Source organism: Epargyreus clarus, unplaced genomic scaffold (genome assembly GCF_041222505.1).
Source record: "Epargyreus clarus isolate Ecla_fem2 unplaced genomic scaffold, WU_Ecla_fem_2.2 ptg000001l, whole genome shotgun sequence".
Lineage (NCBI taxonomy): Eukaryota > Metazoa > Arthropoda > Insecta > Lepidoptera > Hesperiidae > Epargyreus > Epargyreus clarus.
In genome coordinates, this window is record NW_027332209.1 from 9,752,592 (window position 1) to 9,772,324 (window position 19,733).

The window sequence follows — 19,733 nt, forward strand, 5'->3', positions numbered from 1 at the left end:
ACACAAGCAAGCTGTTGTCAATGTAATCAAAAGCAAATAAAATATGTAAATTTAAATGCACAAAAAGTCACGTAAAAGTTTCTTGAATTGTATTGAATCTCGAAAATAAACGTATAACATAATTCACTTTTCATTTATAAAAGTTTCCTTGGTTTCTTTTATGGTCTCATAACTTGGGATTTGTTATTTTTTGATGATTTTTAGTTACAAGGAAAATAATGTAACAAATTAAATTTTGTCATTATTTGTTTCTGGAATACAGGCCAATGTAAAGTGTTTTTAAGCACTATACATTGGAGTAATTTTTTCAAAACACAAAAATGGCTCTTTAAACCCAGAAATGTAATGGTGACTGATTTTGTAAATGCTATACGTAAGACTTACTTAAAATTAAAATCTTAGTTTTTATTGTTTATTATTTTATATTATTTTCTTAAGTAAATTCTAATGAACTATGTGGAGCTTAAAAAAATGAAAAGTTAATACAATTGAACAGCATACGTCTTTACTCTATCTTGAATCCCATCTGAAAATACAAAAAATAATATTATTAATAAATAATATAAAATAATTGTTAAACATTGATTATAATGTTTCTAATCATACAGTACTCACTTGTATCAATTTAACATTTGGAATAAATATTTATTGCTTTTTAAAAAGTTAACGATATTAAATTTTATGGAATAGGATAACATAAACTTTATCCTGGGTTTTAGTCATAGTAAATGCAAGCAAATAAATGTACGTTCGTCAAAATTGTCAAAATAAAGAGAACTAAAGGAGCGGTTTTTAAAGGCGGCTATAAACCGCGTCATGAAGATGGTTTCATTTCGAAATTCACATTACTAAATATACCTACATATTTATATTTTTAAAGTGAGGAAGCTGAACCACTGACTTCATCGGAAGAGGCCAATTCTTGTTCAAGTACACGTTAATGCACTTTTAAGTGTTACGAAAAAATCGTTCTTCCTCACTACATTTTTGTTTATTAGTTACAACAAGTATTATATCAGCATAAGTTTACCTTTGGAGCATTTTCTGTTAAACACTTCGTTAGCATTGCTGCTCGTTCACAATGACTGTCTGGAACACTGATCGTCTCATCGTTAACTGAAAAATAATGTTACTTAACTACCAATCGGAAAATTATTAGTATTTCATAGGAATGCCTGTATAGTATTAGGGGAAAATATACATAAATAGATATAGTGAATACATATTCTCTCCAGTAGTTTGAAAAGCAACAGTAATAAGACAGGTGCTGCTGTGTTCTGCTTTGAAGGGTGTGATAAGTGATAAATTATGGGGTAGCAACGCATCTTTCGCCGACCTCTGTTAGGAGTTGGGCGGTAGTAGTAATTTGCCAGCGAGTAGTCTGCGAGTTTGTTTGCAGTTCCTCCTATTTTATATAAAACTAGCTGACCCAAAATTTGTACCCCCTCGAAATCTATTTATCAAATATATTTCATATAAAATATAGCCTATATTACTCGTGGATAATGTAGCTTTCGAATGGTGAAAGAATTTTTAAAATAGGTCCAGTAGATTTTGAGCCTATTCTATACAATCAAACACACAAAGTTTTCCTCTTTATAATATTAGTATAGATAATGGAATTAAAAACCTTTTTTGCACATATCGAACAATTTCTTGCCCTTCTCAACCTTATCTGGCTCATCGGGGTGTTCCTGTTCTGACAACTTTACCGCATTTTCCTCTATAAACATTCCCTTGTCGTCCATCTGAAAAAAGTTTTTTGTTATTCATTTATGAAGTATATAAGAAATTAACTTTTAAATAAGGTTGAAAATGAAAAGTCCTGAGTTCCAAGATGGTTTCATCTAAATCCGCTGGCATATAGGTATCCTTGCACCGTAACTTAGACTAATTCACGCTATAGGTGTACCAGTGGTAGTTCCTCGCCTGATTCACACTGGTTCTACATTCATAACATTGACCGATGTGTTACAAGATATATATAAATATATTTTATAGACTACCGTTACTGCGATATATCCCTCACCCATTCTGTCTTCTGAAACACACACGCCAGCAAACATTTCGCGTTTTTAGAATCTGGAATCACGTGTTTTTGCAATTGTAGCATTTCCTTTTCAGTGATAGGAAAATCCTTAGCGCATAGTACTGCTTGCTCGAAGAACCATGTTTTAATCTCTGCTTCTGTCCTTGCCTATGAAGAAACAACGAATATTTAGATGTAGATAGTTATGATAAATTAAAAAGTAGAGTTCAGTGACCGACGGACAGAAGGCTTAGTATAGGTAATTGGGATCAATTTTTACCCTTTGGGTACGGAATTCTAAAGAAGGATTGAATCCACATTGATGGAATTTCTTCGCAAAGATCATCATCATCATCATCAACACCCATTACTGTCCCACTGCTGGACACGGGTCTCCTCTCATAATGAGAAGGATTAGGCCATAGTCCACCGCGCTGGCCAAGTGCGTATTGGTAGACTTCACATACCTTTAAGATTTTTTTATAAATCTCTCAGGTATGCAGGATTCCGCACCATTCAGCAAGTGATACTTAATTTCTAATACGCACATAACTTTGAAAAATGAGAGGTGCGTACCTGGGATTTGAACCTCGGACCCCTCGATCGAGAGGCCGAGTTTCTTAACCACTAGGCTATCACTGCTATTGCTTCGCAAAGATAAAAAAGTGCAATTGTTTGTAGGTATTTTTAGGCAGGTAGTTTGGCTACGTTAGTAGCCAGTAGTAATCTATAATTTAACAGTGAATACGGAAGGAAGAGCGGTCGAGAAAAATAATTAACTACTTACAAGTGTTACCCCGACGAAGCAAGAACACAAAAATAACTGTAATAAAGCCATTTTACTCCAAATTCCGAATGTCAATGTAATGATAATAATGGGTACGGATATATTTATATTTTTCATTTGTCTATTAGGTACAATTATTTTAATATTTGCTCTATAATCCTCATCGATTTAAACTAGAGATTGTTATCCCTAATGACAATAAAATTTAAATTTTAATGCCATGAAACTAAAATGTAAAGTTTATTTTTTAGTCAGTACCTAACCAATTAGTTATTGTATTTCGAATGAAACAAAAATGAAAAGGAGACTATACTTTAAATAGAAAATAAAGCATCTCGCGTAAAACGGTGGTATTTGTGAATTTTGAAACAAAACAGATTTTCCTCTTCTTGAAAATAGAAATAAAACTATATAAAATATATACACAAAAAGGTGCCCAATTTCAAAATTTTATCGGTAATTTTAGGATTAATTGATTCGGCGAAAATAACACATAGTGTATTGTGAAAACGCCTTTATCATTTGCAAATTTTGTCGTCATACATTTGGTGGGATATAATTAGGAAAATATGATTTGTCTAACAATTTCATTTTTAAGGAAAGAAGAAAGCATGGACGTGTAGAAAATAACGCCTCAGGAATTCTCACTTGGTAGAATTCCTTAGGAGTAGCAACGTATTTCATTTGTTCAAGCTTCAATTGTAAAGAGCTACTGTTTTTCTTGATTTGGCTAATATAATAAAACTAATGAGCAACAGTCAGATCTTGCTTATGTTGCCTGTAACGTATATAGAGTATAGTGGTTGGCACTTTCCTATCATTGGTAACACAAAAGTATCTATCAATTACTCGTGTGCCTTACTTACTTTATATCTATAATCGTAACTTAGATATCATACATCCTTACTTTGTAAGTGTAGGTATAATAAATGATATATTTTTAAGGCGTACGTTGTTTATAAAAAAATCTAAGAACGAGCTCTCGTTCAAACTTTCCATGCATCGGTGATTAGGTACCTACTTTGTAAGTAAACACGACGATATTTTTACAAATGATTTAAAATCTTTGTTGTATTGGCAATACCTTTGTTGTCGGAAATGTGTATAACAGGTGGTGAAATACATGCCGGCAGAAGTTTCATTTAATTTTTTTCCCAGTACGAATGAAACATTAAAAAATGTCCTTTGTAGTCTACAATAATATTTAATGAGTTTAAACTAACAAGCGTCATTAGATACGATTCGTTAGTTGCTCTACCAGTAGTTACACTTAAGTACCTAATTTAAAACCTATTCAAATCCAATACAATACCTACTTAGTAATAATAATAGTACTCCCGTGCAAATAATATATCTCACTGTTGACTATAATTTTACATATATTTTTATACGTACCTACTTCATCATGCTTCTAATGAAGGTTTTATATACCTTATTTAGAAAATAGTACCATGTAGGTAGGTAACTTATGTTGCTTGTAATATTAGTTGAAACTTATACTTAGGTGACGTTAAAAGTTATAAATCTCCACAAATCAGTATTTTTGATATGTAGGAGCAAGGAGGAGCAGAAGGAGGTTTAGAAAAAGTAAAAGTAGGTGCTAGGAAAATGCTCGTAGCAGGCCGCGGCAATACTTGGGAGTGTGGGACTCATCCTTAAGGGAAGTATTTTTTTTTAACGAGGGGGAAACCTTCAAAAGCTACCCGGTGCCGTGGGAGCGACATAGGGTTATGTGGGCTCTTACCGCAATAAAACCCCCCGGTAGCCGTCCTCGGTGCTGCGTAGAGGACTCCGGGATCTCCAACGGAACGCAACCGGAGTCCTCTTACCACAAATACCGCCGTCCTTCTCGGGGTCGCTGGCCAGGCGGTTTGAGCTCCCACTCTTGCCGTCCTTAAGGGACGCCTACCCACTAAACAACGCCTTTCAGGCTATTGTCCTCGGGGACTGTACAACCGACGTCGGATCGTCGAGATCTCTTAGTCCTCAAAGGTGTGTAAAGTCATCCAATTTGTAGTTGACCTGCGCGGTGGATCATATCCTAAAACTCTCAATCCCTCTCAATCTATGAGAAAATCGTGCCCAGTAGTGAGACAGCCATGGTTTGACTACAATATATCTACCTACTATCTATGGTCTTACATCATCTCGGTGCTCGATTCAAATAACACGTTCGTAGAGCGTGGCGTCTTATTTAAAGACTTTTTCAGATTCTTAGAAGTAGGTAGGTATTTAATAGCGGTACCTATGTTTTTTCATTTGAAACAATACAATTGCATATAATTACCTTGAACGTTATGAGCGAGGAAGACAACCACAAATTAGGCACATTGCGGCGGAAAAAATGCCTGGCAATTGATCGTTATCAAAAAAATGCATGTTTGCTCGTCTAGTGACGGAAATAAGCACTTAATGGTATTAGTTAATGACATGTAGGAAGACCTTGTGGAATTGTACGTATTATTCTTAAAATGGTCTCATTATAAACTCAGTCATTGCTAAATAATGATGGTACTTATGTACCTACATACCCATTTATGTATGTACTTAATCATTCATACCATAATGTATGCATGTATTTGAAATTTGGAGTCAATTTTACTAAACAAATACTGTTTGAACTGTGTGAAACGAAGAATTAACAAGAAATATTTCATGGAAGGCGGCACATAGGTACGCCTATTTTAGTTCAGTTCCAACATTTTCTTTTTAGTTTTTTGTCAGATTTATCTCTAGGAAGTATGTATTTCAGTTACCCAAAGCTGTACCTAATAGTACACCGCTTAAAAATTGCGCAATGAAACAACAATTTATAAAAATAATTAATTTTATTAAGGGAAATAGAAAACTGCTGGATTTTCTGTGTAGATGCACTTTGTAATATGGAAGGATGCCTCACAAATGTCTTTGTATGAATCAGCTGAAAATAAAATATAATTTAGGTCTATTAGGTCGTATTGTAACGCTTATCATATTCGTATCGATACAACATGTTTAAATATTTGTATTTAAATTAAATCACAAGACGTCTATCAGCTCCTGTAAGTCCTCCGATAGTCAAATCTCAAATGAGTTTTTCCGTAGTTCTGATTACCGCGCATAATTTTGCGTATAACTTGAATCCCAGTGAAAAATATCGCCTTAGCGCTGTTTTTTTACTTACTGGATATAAGTTATGTTACATTACTGAGCTGCATTATCCGATATCACGGGGAGAGATAGCGATGTTATTTTAGGCAAAACTATTGTTACCTAAGTAGTAGGTATGAGAAACTTACCAACTTTTCTACAAGCTGTAATTGCAGCTTTGGCAGGTTCTTTTATCTCGTCAGGTAGCAGCAAGTCAGCTTGCTTCATAGCTGCCTCGTAATTCAATTTCCCATTTTTTATCTGTAAATTTGTAATCTTCGTGAAAATCCCGATACTTCTATTTTAAACTTCGTCATAGTTGTTAGTGTTCAGTGGCGTTTGGATTATCTATGAAGAATCGGAATAAAAACCGACAAACCCAATTATAATAATAACATGTTTGTAACAGCTTCACCTTAGCTAAATTGGTCATAGTTAGGTATAAGCCTGGGGTTTTCACCGCCGCGTCAGCTATGTTCTTGCCTAGAACACACATCTATGTTTGGGGCACATTTCATCATCATCATCATCAACCCATTACTGTCCTACTGTTGGGCACGGGTCTCCTCTCAGAATGAGAAGGACCATGAGAAGGATGGGGCACATTTACAAGTTCTTAATCTAATACTACCTGTTCCTTTATTATTGCAGATTTCTTTATTTACTTATCGTGCAATAAAGTGCTTAAAAATTTAGTGTAGTCATTTGTGTCAAGTAAAATAGGTACTCCATTTAAATGAAACTTACTGCGTTTGCCATTTTCATTATACACGCTATGTAACACATAACTTCTTTTTCTTCAATAAACACACCTTCGGCTATTGGATCTATTTTTTCTGGAAAAATTATAAATTACTAGCTGACCCGGCAAATGTGTTGCCGTATAAATAAAAAAATGTTAAGGGTGAACAGCCCTTATCACTTAGGGGTATGAACAATAGATAGTAGTCGATTCTCAGACCTACTGAATATGGATATAAAATTTGGTGATAATCGTTAAAGCCGTTTCGGAGGAGTACGGTAACTAACATTGTGACACGAGAATTTTATACATATGATATGATAACAAAATTGCAGCTAATATTCAGTATAATTGCTAGAATTTATTCGTTTGCTCAGCTTTCACCAAAAAATATCTGCAGTTCAAGCTAATAAATGATATTTAGGCTGAAGAAAGTGGTCTTTACTGAATGATAAATGAAATAGCGATCTTACAGGGCAAAAAAAATGGTAACAGCGTGATCGAAGGTAACAGCTTATTAAATAACAGTAAGTAAGAGAAACATTCGATATATTATTTACTTATCATTTTTTTTACCATCAGCAACATTGTTCTTAGGTTGACAAGTTTTCCTCATCATCTTCCCAGTTGATCTTATTTGTTTCATTGTCATCTGTAAATAAAAATTGCACTGATAAAACGAAGCCTGGCGTATTGTAGGCGGGTGTTAACACACTAGGTAGAAGGTGGTAGAACCCTTTGTGGTTCGACTCCAGCGGCACCACCGCCACACCTATTTCTACCTAATAACAGCAGTGTTAGGCGCTGCTGTGTTCCGGTTTGAAGGGTGTAGTAAGGGAGACAGACTTTTCCGAGGCGTTCCAGCTTAGTCCTCACGGGTAGCGGCGCATCTGTGGCCGATCTCAGGTAGAAATATCTAATCCTATCTGGGGTTGATTACAGATGTCCATGGGCGGCAGTAGCCACTTACCATCAGGTGGACTGCATACTTGTCTGCTACTCTTATATTATAAAAAAAACCTATATTCTGTAAAAGTCATATTTTTGACAGTACCTATAAAATTTCACTTCTATCTTTATGATATCGCAAGTAAAATTAAGTGACTGTTCCTACACATTTGATTTCCCTAAACAAGTTTTTTAAATCCAATTTAATTTTGTTTAACTTCGAGACTGTTTGAGCCTTCATCAAATAGGTATATACAATAACTACACAATAAGAAGGTTGCAAAAACAAATACAATGTATTGTTCTTCTCGCTGTTGGTTTTTCCTGTCATCTTACCAAAACAAAATCTATATGAACGCATTTCATACTCCGTACTGAGTGTCTAACATTTAAATTTAAACGGTTAATAGCTTCTTCATGATTTTTGTTTTTTTTTAAGTGTACACATATTATTGTACTTAAATACGTTTTCAGATACATACCGCGTTACATAGTGTCACAATGAGCAAAAACTTAGCAATATCGACCAGCACTGACATGCCTCCAGATTTCTGACCAGTTTGATCTAATCTGGCTGCTTTTATCAAGTTGGATAATTGATTAATGAGGAAGTAATATTTAACGCCTGCATATTAACACTCAGTTAACCACGGTATACGGGATTTGAGGATAATGACTACATACTTCAATTAAATTTTCGTTTTAGATTAGGTTACGTTTGTTTATGGCAATTTATTCGACTCCATTTTTTTTTAAGCGGAGTGCAGTCTTCATTGATCATATAATATACGCATTAATCCCTCCCAGGAATTAAAGGGAATCCTTTGTATTACTTCTGGCATATTTTATTACTACCTATATTAATAAAAAGGTTATAATTAGGTATTTATATTAAGAACAAAATAAAGTTGCATCGACTTATGGGGCAGTTTAAGAAGAAATACCCTCATTTTGATCAGATACCTAGTCACCCTACTGACACTTAACGATGAAATTATTGCTTATCATTTTAATTAAAGCTCATGAGTGATTATTATTTCATTAAGGTGTGATTGATTAAGATTCTAACATTTAAGACAATAAGGGTGATTTCTTCCTACGTATAAGGATAAGTAGATTAGTAGATTTTATTCATAAAACTCCTTTCATAAATAGGGTTTTCTAATTTATCCATGATTAACACAACTATCAACATTCTTAATTTTCTGATAAAATCAGCAGCAAGATTAAACCAAAGGAACAGTGGATGGATGAACACAATGGATACATATTTATATATTTTTTTATATTTTCGGAAACATACCGTGTAATAAAAATCAGGAAAAGTTAAAGCAAAGAACATTCCTACGTTTCTATATGAAGTATAGAATAGCATATGCTAGGTGCTATAGAATGTTAGTCGAAAGCAGTCGAAAGCAGTGATAGCCCAGTGGTTAAGAAACGCGGCCTCTCGATCGAGGGGTCCGAGGTTCAAATCCCAGGCACGCACCTCTGATTTTCAAATTTATGTGCGTATTAGAAATTAATTATCACTTGCTTAAACGGTGAAGGAAAACATCGCGAGGAAACCTGCATACCTAAGAGATTTATAAAAAAAAAAATCTTAAAGGTATGTGAAATCTACCAATACGCACTTGGCCAGCGCGGTGGACTATGGCCTAATCCTTCTCGTTCTGAGGGGAGACCCGTGCCCAGCAGTGGGACAATAATGGGTTGATGATGATGATGATAGAATGTTAGAAATAAGTAGGCATCAATTGTAAATCATATAGGCGTTTCCCTCATTATTCAAACCTGACAGGAATATAACTTGTACTTACTATTTAATGTCACCTCTGTATGTTATCAATCAATCAACATAGCAGAAGCATTCTATTATACTAACTTATAAATACCATAAAATGATTCGTTGCTTCTAGTTATAGGTGCTCAAAAATGAAGTCGAATTGTGCTATAGTTAGCGTTCTGGTTGTATTAATTTTATTTTTGATCGATGTGTCCTTTGGGGTAAGTAAAAATATAAAAATATAGTTTTTTAAAACTGAAAAACACGCTTCGATTATACTATTTACTGTTCCTTAATTGATTCCTAGATTGGAAATTATTTTCTACTTTTTAGTTGATTTTATCATCGAAGCGTGTTTTTTAGTTTTTTAACTATATTTATTTTATTAATTTTTAGTATTTGTTGTTATAGCGACCATCATTATGCACCGTCTGTAAAAAAATCAAGTGTCTATCTATTACGGTTTAAGAGTTAAACCCTGTGACTCACCAACAGACAGCGGAGGGTTTCGTTTTACCCTTTGAGTACGAAATCCTAAAAATCATTCTACAAGATGGCATTATAGATATACTTCAGTACATTTGAGTTATAGGGAAATAACATTATTATTTTTCAAAACTAAAAATCAATCTAGTAACTTTGCGTGAACTTTCTTTAAGGCGCTTTCTCTCGCCTCGAAAATCATTAATCCTGAGGATGTTGATAGGGACAATGGTACAACATTATTAAAATCGTGTATTGTCATCGGTTTTTGATAATTTTTCAAAATTTTGAATTAACCTAAACGTTCAAAGTGGATAGAAATCGGGTTCAAGGATTCCGTTACTCTGTTACGTACATACATACATACAACCCAAGTTAATAACAGCGTGTTAAAAATAAGTCTAAATAGCAAGTAGCGTTTTATAGTACAACATTAGTTAAATATATTAAAAATAAACTTTATGTATGTTAACTACATAGTTGTAATTTACGTAAAGTTACAAATGTGAAATGTTTTAAGTATGATATTCATATTTGAGTAATTAATTATGTATGTATCTCTAGATGACGAGACAGCAACTTAAAAATTCAGGAAAACTAATGAAAAAATCATGCATGCCGAAAAACGACGTCACTGAAGGTATGTTACATTTTAAATATTATTATTATTTCAAAGTATTGCTCAACGGAGTTGATTCATGATATTTAATCGATATTTTTTTGTTTTTAGAACAAATTGGTGAAATAGAGCAAGGAAAGTTTATTGAAGATCGCAAAGTTATGTGTTACATTGCGTGTGTGTACACAATGACACAAGTTGTAAGTATATTGGTAAAATTTATTTATTTATTTATAAGACACACTAACAGCATTTCATACAAAATATATTATACAAACTTATTCTATACACGTATACTGGTATGCATGCCAGTTACAGGTGCGTACATCTTTGCTAATCTTAAATATAGACAATCATAATATAAAGTGTAACATAAAAGTATATAGACCAAATAACAAGTAAGTATCAATAAAGTGAGATATTGTTCTGTAATTCATTTGCAGAAATGTGCGGTAAGCTTTTTAAAATCAAGCGGATTATTTTTAAAATCAACTAATGTAGATTTTAAAATCAATTTATGTAGAACAAAGTGCTTTAGTTATTGTACGAGACTATTTGGATTGGAAATTCATAAGTTATTTCGAAACTTGTTGAAAGTTGTTAGAACCGATATGGTTAGACCGGAAAAGAACTACCGCCACACCTATTTCAACCGTGAAGTAGTTTTCGTGTTTTAGTGGAAGGGTGTGGATACCGACTGACATACATATGGGATGCAAACATCTTAGTCTTCAGGAGAGGCAATACATCTGTAATCAGCTACCGGTAAAAGTCTCGTTCCATATGGAGTTTGTTACAAACGTTCATAGTCAACAATGACCACTTATAATTATCAGTGGATTGCATGCTCGTATTCTACGTTCCACTTCAATCCTACAAAAAATATTTAGGCACCATTTTTAAAATAAAAATGTATTTATAGGTAAAAAACAACAAATTGAGTTACGATGCAGTTGTGAAGCAAGTAGATATGATGTTTCCACCAGAAATGCGAGTAGCTGTAAAGGCAGCTGCCGAGAACTGTAAAGATATAGGTATGTAAGACATTTTTTTGGATTTTTATTGCGAAATTGTAGTACGTTTTTTTCAATTGTAGATCCTATACGCTTCTAATCTTTGCCTACACAGTAGGTGTAAAATAAAGCACCTTTGTAAAAAATAATTGAGTTTTTGGTCCTCTTTAATAAAGTTGACGATACTTTGGTATTACCAGTCCACCTGATGGTAAATGGCATTGGACATTTATGTATTTTTATTTATTTTTCAAAATAGATTTTTCTAATAAAAGTTCAATAAATTTTCTATACAAACCGCTTAATTAAATACTTTATTTAGTTTTTATAATGTACGAAAAAATACTTTAAAAAAATCATCATTTCAATTTTCTCCATTCTTTAGAAGCTCATAACTCGACAAATAATCGCTATATAAAAATAATATTGTATGTTCACATTCCTATCCACTAAGAGTATAATTGACCCCAATATGAACAAAATTCAGAACCTCTTTTTTTTTCCTGTCCGCTTGGCGTGAAATGCCCCTTACGTAAGAGTATTTTAATATCATGGGATAAATGTTCATGTAGACAACAATGTTGTAACAATTGTAAAGATGCAAAGTACAAGGTCTTAGCAAAGTCTATGTTTTGTCACTAGTTTTTACTATGTTCAGATAAAACCTTGCAATTTAATTTGAAGTTTGATAAAAAATGTTATTTCAGGTAAAAAGTACAAAGACTTGTGCGAGGCTTCCTACTGGACTGCAAAATGTATGTATGATTATGACCCGAAAAACTTCGTGTTTCCCTGATGATCAATATTTTCAAAATACATTTATGGAGAAATAAACTTTTAACATTTTGTATATTTTGTTTATTAAATTGTTTCCCTTGTATACCATGTAATATCCTCATCTTCTATCCATTTTTGTATGTATAGGCTACATACAATCAGACAGACAGACATAACTTTAAAAATGGGGTTTCAAAAATTAAATTCATGCAAATAAACACACAAGTTTCGAAATTGACAGTTATCTTCAACTACAACTACTTTAATACTACAAACGAACTGTAACCTTATTTTTTTGAATACTTAGATAAATAATTGCACTGAGAAAGTGAAGCTATTATACATTATAGATTTTTTTACTACACTGTTAGTTGGCATTTGTCCTAGACAATTAACTTGAAATATGTTGTTCTGTATAGGCAAGTAGTTACTTAGGTAGTAACAATTATAGCTGCGTAAACTACAAATTACCAGTATAGTTGAATGGACCTAAACGTTTCGACACATAATTTTCTGAGGACAATCATTATATGCTTGGTCAACAATAATTCATCATGATTTTTCGTTTTTGAATTTGTATTTAAATTCGATAGCTCTAAATTTTAGGCTTACTTTAGAATGCGAATTCAAGGCAATTCATTTGTAATACTATTGATAATTTTAGTGAAGTTATTTATCGTAATAATTCTAATTTTAATCATTGATTTGTATATTTAATGTGTGGAATTGAATACAAGACGTGTTTATCAAAAATAATTATATCAGTGTGACTATTTATTGTTTCTTGATTGGAATCCATGATACAAATTTGGATTTATTAAAACAAATTCTTCTAAAAGTACCGTAAGATACGCGTGATGGATTTTCCAATTAAATTATTATATTTGGTTGCTGTAAGTGTTGGATTTGTGTCTGGGGTAAGTTCGAAAACATTTTTTATTTAATTTTATATCTTCCACAGTATTTTAAGATACTATATATTTTATAGATGACAAGAGCGCAACTTAAGAAGACGATGTCTATAATGAAGAACCAATGCATGCCTAAAACGGGTGTAACAAATGGTAAGGATATATATTAGTTAATAAGTCTAATTTGATGGCTTATGGCTTAAAGTTACAGCCGTTGAAACTTGAAACATTATAAAGCTTTGAAATTAAAAAATCTCTTTACTATTTAAATGATACTGTACTAAAAACAAATAGGTAAATGTAAAATTTTTTGATATTTTTTTAGACAAAGTTGGCCAAATCGAACAAGGCGTGTTCATTGAAGACCATAATGTGATGTGCTACGTCTCTTGTGTTTATAAGGCAATTCAAGTAGTAAGTTTTAAGTACTTATAATATCCTAACCTATAGTTCTTTTTACTTTTCCAACAAAAAGTTGTTAAACAAATTGTTGACTATTTAAAGAAAGTCTATAGATTTTTTGAGTCCATTTAATTATCTTACTGACTGTTTGTACACAAATACTTAATTTATTTTTTCCTTATATTTTCTGTAAATTTCGCAGGTGAAGAACGATAAACTCGACAAAGATTTGGTATTCAAACAGGTGGATGCATTATATCCGGCAGACATTAAAGCTCCTGTGAAGGCAGCAATTTCAAAATGCATTAGTATTCGTTAGTAATTTAAAATAATAATAATATATTGTATTTTAACAGCTTAATGATAAAGTGTTAAAAGACTGCCTCAATTATTAGTTTAACTTATATACTTACTTTGATTTAATTACATTATATATATAATGTAATTAAATCAAAGACAAAAAACCAAGGGGAAAGAACATACAAGTTTTTTTTGGGAAATAAGTTAGTACCTAAGTAAAAATAAAATATTTCATTCACCAATTTTTATTTATGTGTTTTATTTTCAGAGGAGAAGTACTCGGATCCGTGCGAAGGAATATTCTACGCCACAAAGTGTTTGTTCGAGACCGATCCAGCTAATTTCATATTTCCGTGAATTAATTACACTCGGCCATCGTAATCTCGACATCCGTAGCTATTGTTCGCGATTTCGCGAAGTCATGTAATGTTCATACTCCATCAGTATGGAGGCGGCTCAAGTGTCAACGTTATAATAACTGGGATTTTTCTACTGTGATGAATAGATAGATGTCTATAAAAGTACTCTATAAAAATTGGGCCAAGTTGTACATCCATCTTTTAAATATTTTAAAATACCATGAACGTGTCAAATAATTATTAAAGTTAATTGTTATTACTACTACCTGCTACTTAAAATCTACTATAAAATAACTAATAGTTATTTATTTTATTAAAATGAGTATCTAGCTATAGCCATAGGTTAAATTTAATAATTAATTAATCAAAATTAAATAATAATAAATTATTTTTTTCGCTGTATATTACTTGTTACATTGCATTTACACCTAAAATTTCTTGTTAACTTCTTACTAACAGTAGTTTTTGTCAAAAAATCGTGCCTAAACGTGTTCAAAAAATATCCATTAAAACAGCATGTGCGTGTGTATGTACTTTTGCAATTATAAATATGAGTTAAGTATTTTATTAAATAGTTTATCTGATTTAATGACAAGACAACACTGTGAACTCCGGAAACTTTAAAAAAACAGTTGCATGCTGAAAAACTATGTTGCAGAAGTTTGGTGTAATTGTGTTTTTTGTTGGTTTTATAACGTTAATCTTAACTCGTAATTATTATAAAAATAACTATCCGGTTGCTTAAAAGTAATTAATTAAAAAGGAAAACAATGTAGCCTATGTTACCATAATTAAGACCAAATACAACGACGACATATTCTATTCAAACCCATTCTGTTTGAACTGTATAAACTTAAATATGTTTTTTTACATATAAAATATATGTTTCACAAAAATAAATGAGTAAATTTTTTTGAGCGCGAGGGATAGTTGCGTAAGCTATGATTTTGTCACCTTAAGTTAATGAGCAGACGCCTATTTCACTGCTGCCAGAGTGTCCAATTATTTATTTGAGCAGCAGAGGAGGGGCTATTTTTGATTTTATTGAAAAATATGTCAACAGTTGCTTATCTATCGAGAGCAACATCACATTAATCTCTCATGCTCATGCTCAATCTCTCATGCTCAAGTGCCAGTCGCCAATCGATCATTATCATCATCAATCAATTATTGTCCCACAGCACGGGTCTCCTCTCAGAATGGGATGGATTAGGCCATAGTCCACCGCGCTGGCCAAGTGCGAATTGGTAGACTACACATACCTTTGAAAACATTTTTTTTTAAGATTTCTCAGGTATGCAGGTTTTCTCAAGATGTTTTCTTTCACCGTTTAAGCAAGTGATAATTAATTTCTAATTTCTAACAATCCCATGGATAGTAAGCTTAAAAATTTACCTATCAGACCTCAACACGTTACAACACTAATTAGTATGGTGTAAAACACACAGCAAGATCCATGCTGTCAATCAAATGTGTACTTAGGGAATATGTTACAACTTCTAACTAGACATTAAGTGTTGACATCCCATAATCACAGTGCCTTTATATTGTTTGTTAATACGTAGAGCAAACAGTCGATGAAATTTTCTCAGATGGAACTTATAGAGTACAATTTCATATCAAAGTATTAGAAAAATGGAAAAAAGAAAATTCTGTTTATTAATCATTGCTACAGTTTTGGCTAGTTCTGGAGACGCTGTAAGTGAAAATAATTTATTAATAACAACACTGAGTTCTGGGTTTGATTCTCCGTGTAATTTAAACGTGAAAGCATCACCAAATTATCTATCCACCGTGTCAGCTCTACAACAGCAGTTTGGTTTGTTCTAGTTTACTGTTTGTGGTAGGATTGTGTTAGCTCATGACTTCATCAGACGGTGAATATTGGAAACTCTTTAAGTTTACCTACATGAATTATCTAAGCGATCTTTAAACTTTAAACCAAGTAATTAAATATACTGGTTTCTTGAATTTAGTGGTTAGGGATTTTACCGTCGATATAGGTACGAGTATATGATAATTTGAAAATCTTTAAAGTAAAGCTCTTTTAGTACGATTTCTGATGAACGCTATCTCATAGTTCTTTAGGAATCAATAATTGCACGACTCATGATGCGAAGCATCAGAGAGTGCTTTACGATCGAAAAATTTTTTTCGCTTCATTTTGGCGGCTATTTTTATTATTATAGCCTTGATAGTTCACGGAATCAAGATATTTTGCATACTATTGTCGAGATAATTTAATGGAGATTAATTCCATACTTTTTAAAACTTGATTTACTGCAATAGAATTGGAAAAAAACACCAAAATAGGTCAAAAAATTTTCCTGTCCGTCATGTGTGAAACCTGAAAACACTGTAACTTGTGAAAAAATCCATCATTTGAGTTATTTTTTTTTTTTTTAAATTCTAATCGACGATTGTAGGTCACTGAATGCGAATGATTAATTAATTCAGTGTCGTTTAATTGCAATTAATAAAAAACGAAAACTACAAGACTGTATATCTATAGATATTATGTACATTTATTCCACCAGGGGCGTTTGTGCAGTACCTTCTTCCTACTACAGCTGTTTTTTCGGCAATTAATTTTGAACGACTTAAGTTTTTTTTTTTTTTTTTTTTTTTTTATATTTCATAATTAAATGAGCATTATGAGTCGTGCACTTTTGGATTTTCCAAACTTTTTGAAATTTGGATGTCCATTCACGATTGTCCAATCATCCTAAATTTTACATGAATATGAAAAAAAACAGTGTATATCTGGATATCCTTCACCGAGTGCTGCCTTGGAGGGTCGTTGTTCTTTGTTTATTTGTAACGGTACTTTCTATGGTTTTGATGCTCATGACATGGAGAGCTTTGAAAGGGGTTAGAACCAGTGGTGTCGCTGCCACACCCAATTCTACAGTGAAGCAGTTCTTGGATGTTGGTGGAAGAGCGCTGATGCAGCTGACTTACGTATCATCTTAGTTTTCAGAAGTGACAACGTATATTTGGTTTAGGTAGAACCTCTGTTTTATATTGAGCTGATTACAAATGCCAACTTACCAAAAACATTTTTTTTACTTTAATATAATATTATAAATACAAGTTATCATCGATTAACTGGACTGGATAATAACGCTACTCTATTTTTTACTTTGAAATTATTGGTATGAAGATCATTCAGTTTAGTCCTTCTTAATCCTTTTCCTTCGCGATAATCTGATGGTAACTCGAGTAAAATAACTTTCGATAGCATCAGAAAATAAAATTACACATGATTATGTCTTTATGTTGTAAATAAATATAACCTCACTACATTCAATTATCTATAATATCATTGACTACATTATGATTATTTGCATCTGATACTATCAGAACAAGATTACATAATGATTCAAAAATTTCCGTGATTGTCGATAGCGTAGATCACACAGATGAACATATCTTTGGGAATAGAACTATCTTTGTATATGAGTCTATTGTAGTATTATTAATTGACTATCAACAGATGACCAGGCAACAGATAAAGAATTCAGGGAAGATGCTGAAGAAAAGTTGCATGGCTAAAAATGATGTCACCGAAGGTATAGTAATTTCGTATAAAATCGTGTAATCTTAATGTTATAAATTGGATTTAAAATAATAGTGATAATAAATTTCTAATAAGCACATGATTTTGGAAAATCGAAGGACCTCAGGCTCTTCTAATGAAAGGCCTTTAACAACTAGGCTTTTTCTGAACTTTTTATATTTACAAGATCAACGTTCGTACATTATTGTTATTAATTACTTTCACAGATTTGATTGGAGATATTGAGAAAGGCAAATTCATAGAGCAACGCAATGTTATGTGCTATATTGCTTGTATCTACCAAATGTCACAAATAGTAAGTAATTATACTGGATGTTTCTCTGTTTTAGTGGTTTTCTTATCCTAATAGTGCATTTGGCCTCATGAAAGGTCCCCTTCATTTTTACTCTGGAAAACTCACTAAACTTCCATTAAAATCGAAAGTTATATAGCAATTAATTAATAACTTAAACTAAAATATACGCATCCTCTAATAGTGGTGAATCGTGAACTCTTAAATTAAATATTAAAAATATTGATATGATATTTATAGCTTTTATTTACTTTCAGGTTAAAAATAACAAACTGAGTTACGAGGCCTCTATAAAGCAAGTGGACATGATGTACCCTCCTGACATCAAAGATGCAATGAAGGCGTCAATCGAAAAGTGTAAAGATATATGTGAGTAAACATATTTGCTCATGTCTTACTTTTGGACAAATAATATTTTAAATCGATTTGAAAGATGGTATAACTAGTATCGTTTCACCGGGGATGGGGGACCACACATATCCATAGAGTGAAGCAGTTCTTTCATTTCAGTGGAAACGTCTTCTCTTTTAACATGCTTTTATTAGCTTGGGTTGTATGTATGTATGTATGTGAGTAACGGAATCTTTGAACTCGATTTTTACCCACTTTGAACGGCCCGATTAATTTAAAATTTTGAAAAATTATCAAGTACAGATGACAATACACGGTTTTAATAATTTTATCCCATTCACCTCACCAGGATCGTCAGGAATCAGGATTAACGATTTTCCTTGTGCGATTTTAGCGTGATTTTTAGTTTTTAAACTATAATTATTTTGTATTATTTATTGATGGTGTGGTAAGGGAGACATAATTTGTCGAGCCATTCCATCTTCGTCTTCAAGGGTTGCGGCGCATCTAGGGCCGACCTCAGATCAGAATCTAACCTTATCTAGGGTTGATTACGGATGTCTATGGGTAGCGGTAGCCATTTAGTTTAGTTTAGTTGGACTGCAAGCTTGTTTCCTGTTTCAATTAACAGTAGTTTTCTATTTTTGTTTGCGGTATTCATAAAAAATCATTGGTTTAATAAAAAACCAACAATGTTTTAAATATACACAACAAGTGTATGCGTTTTACGTGTTGAAATTATGCAAATAAACATTATGAGCATTATGAGCATAAAACCATTGTTGTTTGGAAATTGCCAACAGATACATAATTAAAGTTATTAATTTGTGTATTACATTTGCTGTAAAATTATTTTTTACAGCGAAAAAGTACAAAGACCTCTGCGAAGCATCGTACTGGACATCGAAGTGTATTTACGATGATAATCCGAAGAATTTTATATTTGTTTAATTTAATTAAATACAGTAAATATTATTGTTTTTGTGTATTTTTGGTTGTTTGCTTGAATAAAATAAATTAGTAAGAAGTGTGATATTTTTATACGGAAATAAAAATGTACCTAGGTAGAATTTACTAGACAACCAATTTTAATGTTTTTAGATGGATTAGAAAATAATAAAATTAGATAATTTCTACTTGGTAGCAGCCAAGTGTTTCGAAATTTGAATTGGAGGTACGATTCCCATTCACGTATATCTGATATTTCGAATTACGTTTATTATTA

General features: G+C 32.4%; 4 protein-coding genes across 4 annotated transcripts; 2 read left to right on the top strand and 2 right to left on the bottom strand.

Moving 5' to 3' along the window:
- Window positions 1–355: 355 nt before the first annotated feature.
- On the bottom strand, window positions 356–2,867 carry Obp4 (odorant-binding protein 4). The gene is made up of 5 exons (XM_073075282.1): window positions 2,817–2,867; window positions 2,030–2,197; window positions 1,631–1,748; window positions 1,031–1,116; window positions 356–526 (listed from the first exon to the last, which is right to left on the bottom strand). Exons 1-5 carry the CDS (start codon window positions 2,865–2,867, stop codon window positions 506–508), a joined length of 444 nt encoding a protein of 147 aa, XP_072931383.1. The 3' UTR covers window positions 356–505.
- Window positions 2,868–5,625: 2,758 nt separating this feature from the next.
- Window positions 5,626–8,211, bottom strand: LOC140743911 (general odorant-binding protein 72). Its single transcript, XM_073075412.1, has 5 exons — window positions 8,118–8,211; window positions 7,264–7,339; window positions 6,693–6,781; window positions 6,095–6,206; window positions 5,626–5,736 (listed from the first exon to the last, which is right to left on the bottom strand). The coding sequence occupies exons 1-5, from the start codon at window positions 8,172–8,174 to the stop codon at window positions 5,648–5,650; spliced, it is 423 nt and encodes a 140-aa protein (XP_072931513.1). The 5' UTR covers window positions 8,175–8,211; the 3' UTR covers window positions 5,626–5,647.
- A 2,214-nt stretch (window positions 8,212–10,425) lies between these two features.
- LOC140744115 (uncharacterized) lies at window positions 10,426–19,529 on the top strand. The gene is made up of 9 exons (XM_073075629.1): window positions 10,426–10,544; window positions 10,635–10,723; window positions 11,446–11,557; window positions 12,244–12,322; window positions 13,740–13,748; window positions 17,649–17,857; window positions 18,072–18,160; window positions 18,415–18,526; window positions 19,371–19,529. Exons 1-9 carry the CDS (start codon window positions 10,469–10,471, stop codon window positions 19,457–19,459), a joined length of 864 nt encoding a protein of 287 aa, XP_072931730.1. The 5' UTR covers window positions 10,426–10,468; the 3' UTR covers window positions 19,460–19,529.
- On the top strand, window positions 13,238–14,550 carry LOC140744036 (general odorant-binding protein 72). Its single transcript, XM_073075519.1, has 4 exons — window positions 13,238–13,377; window positions 13,550–13,638; window positions 13,829–13,940; window positions 14,195–14,550. The coding sequence occupies exons 1-4, from the start codon at window positions 13,302–13,304 to the stop codon at window positions 14,281–14,283; spliced, it is 366 nt and encodes a 121-aa protein (XP_072931620.1). The 5' UTR covers window positions 13,238–13,301; the 3' UTR covers window positions 14,284–14,550.
- Window positions 19,530–19,733: the final 204 nt, after the last annotated feature.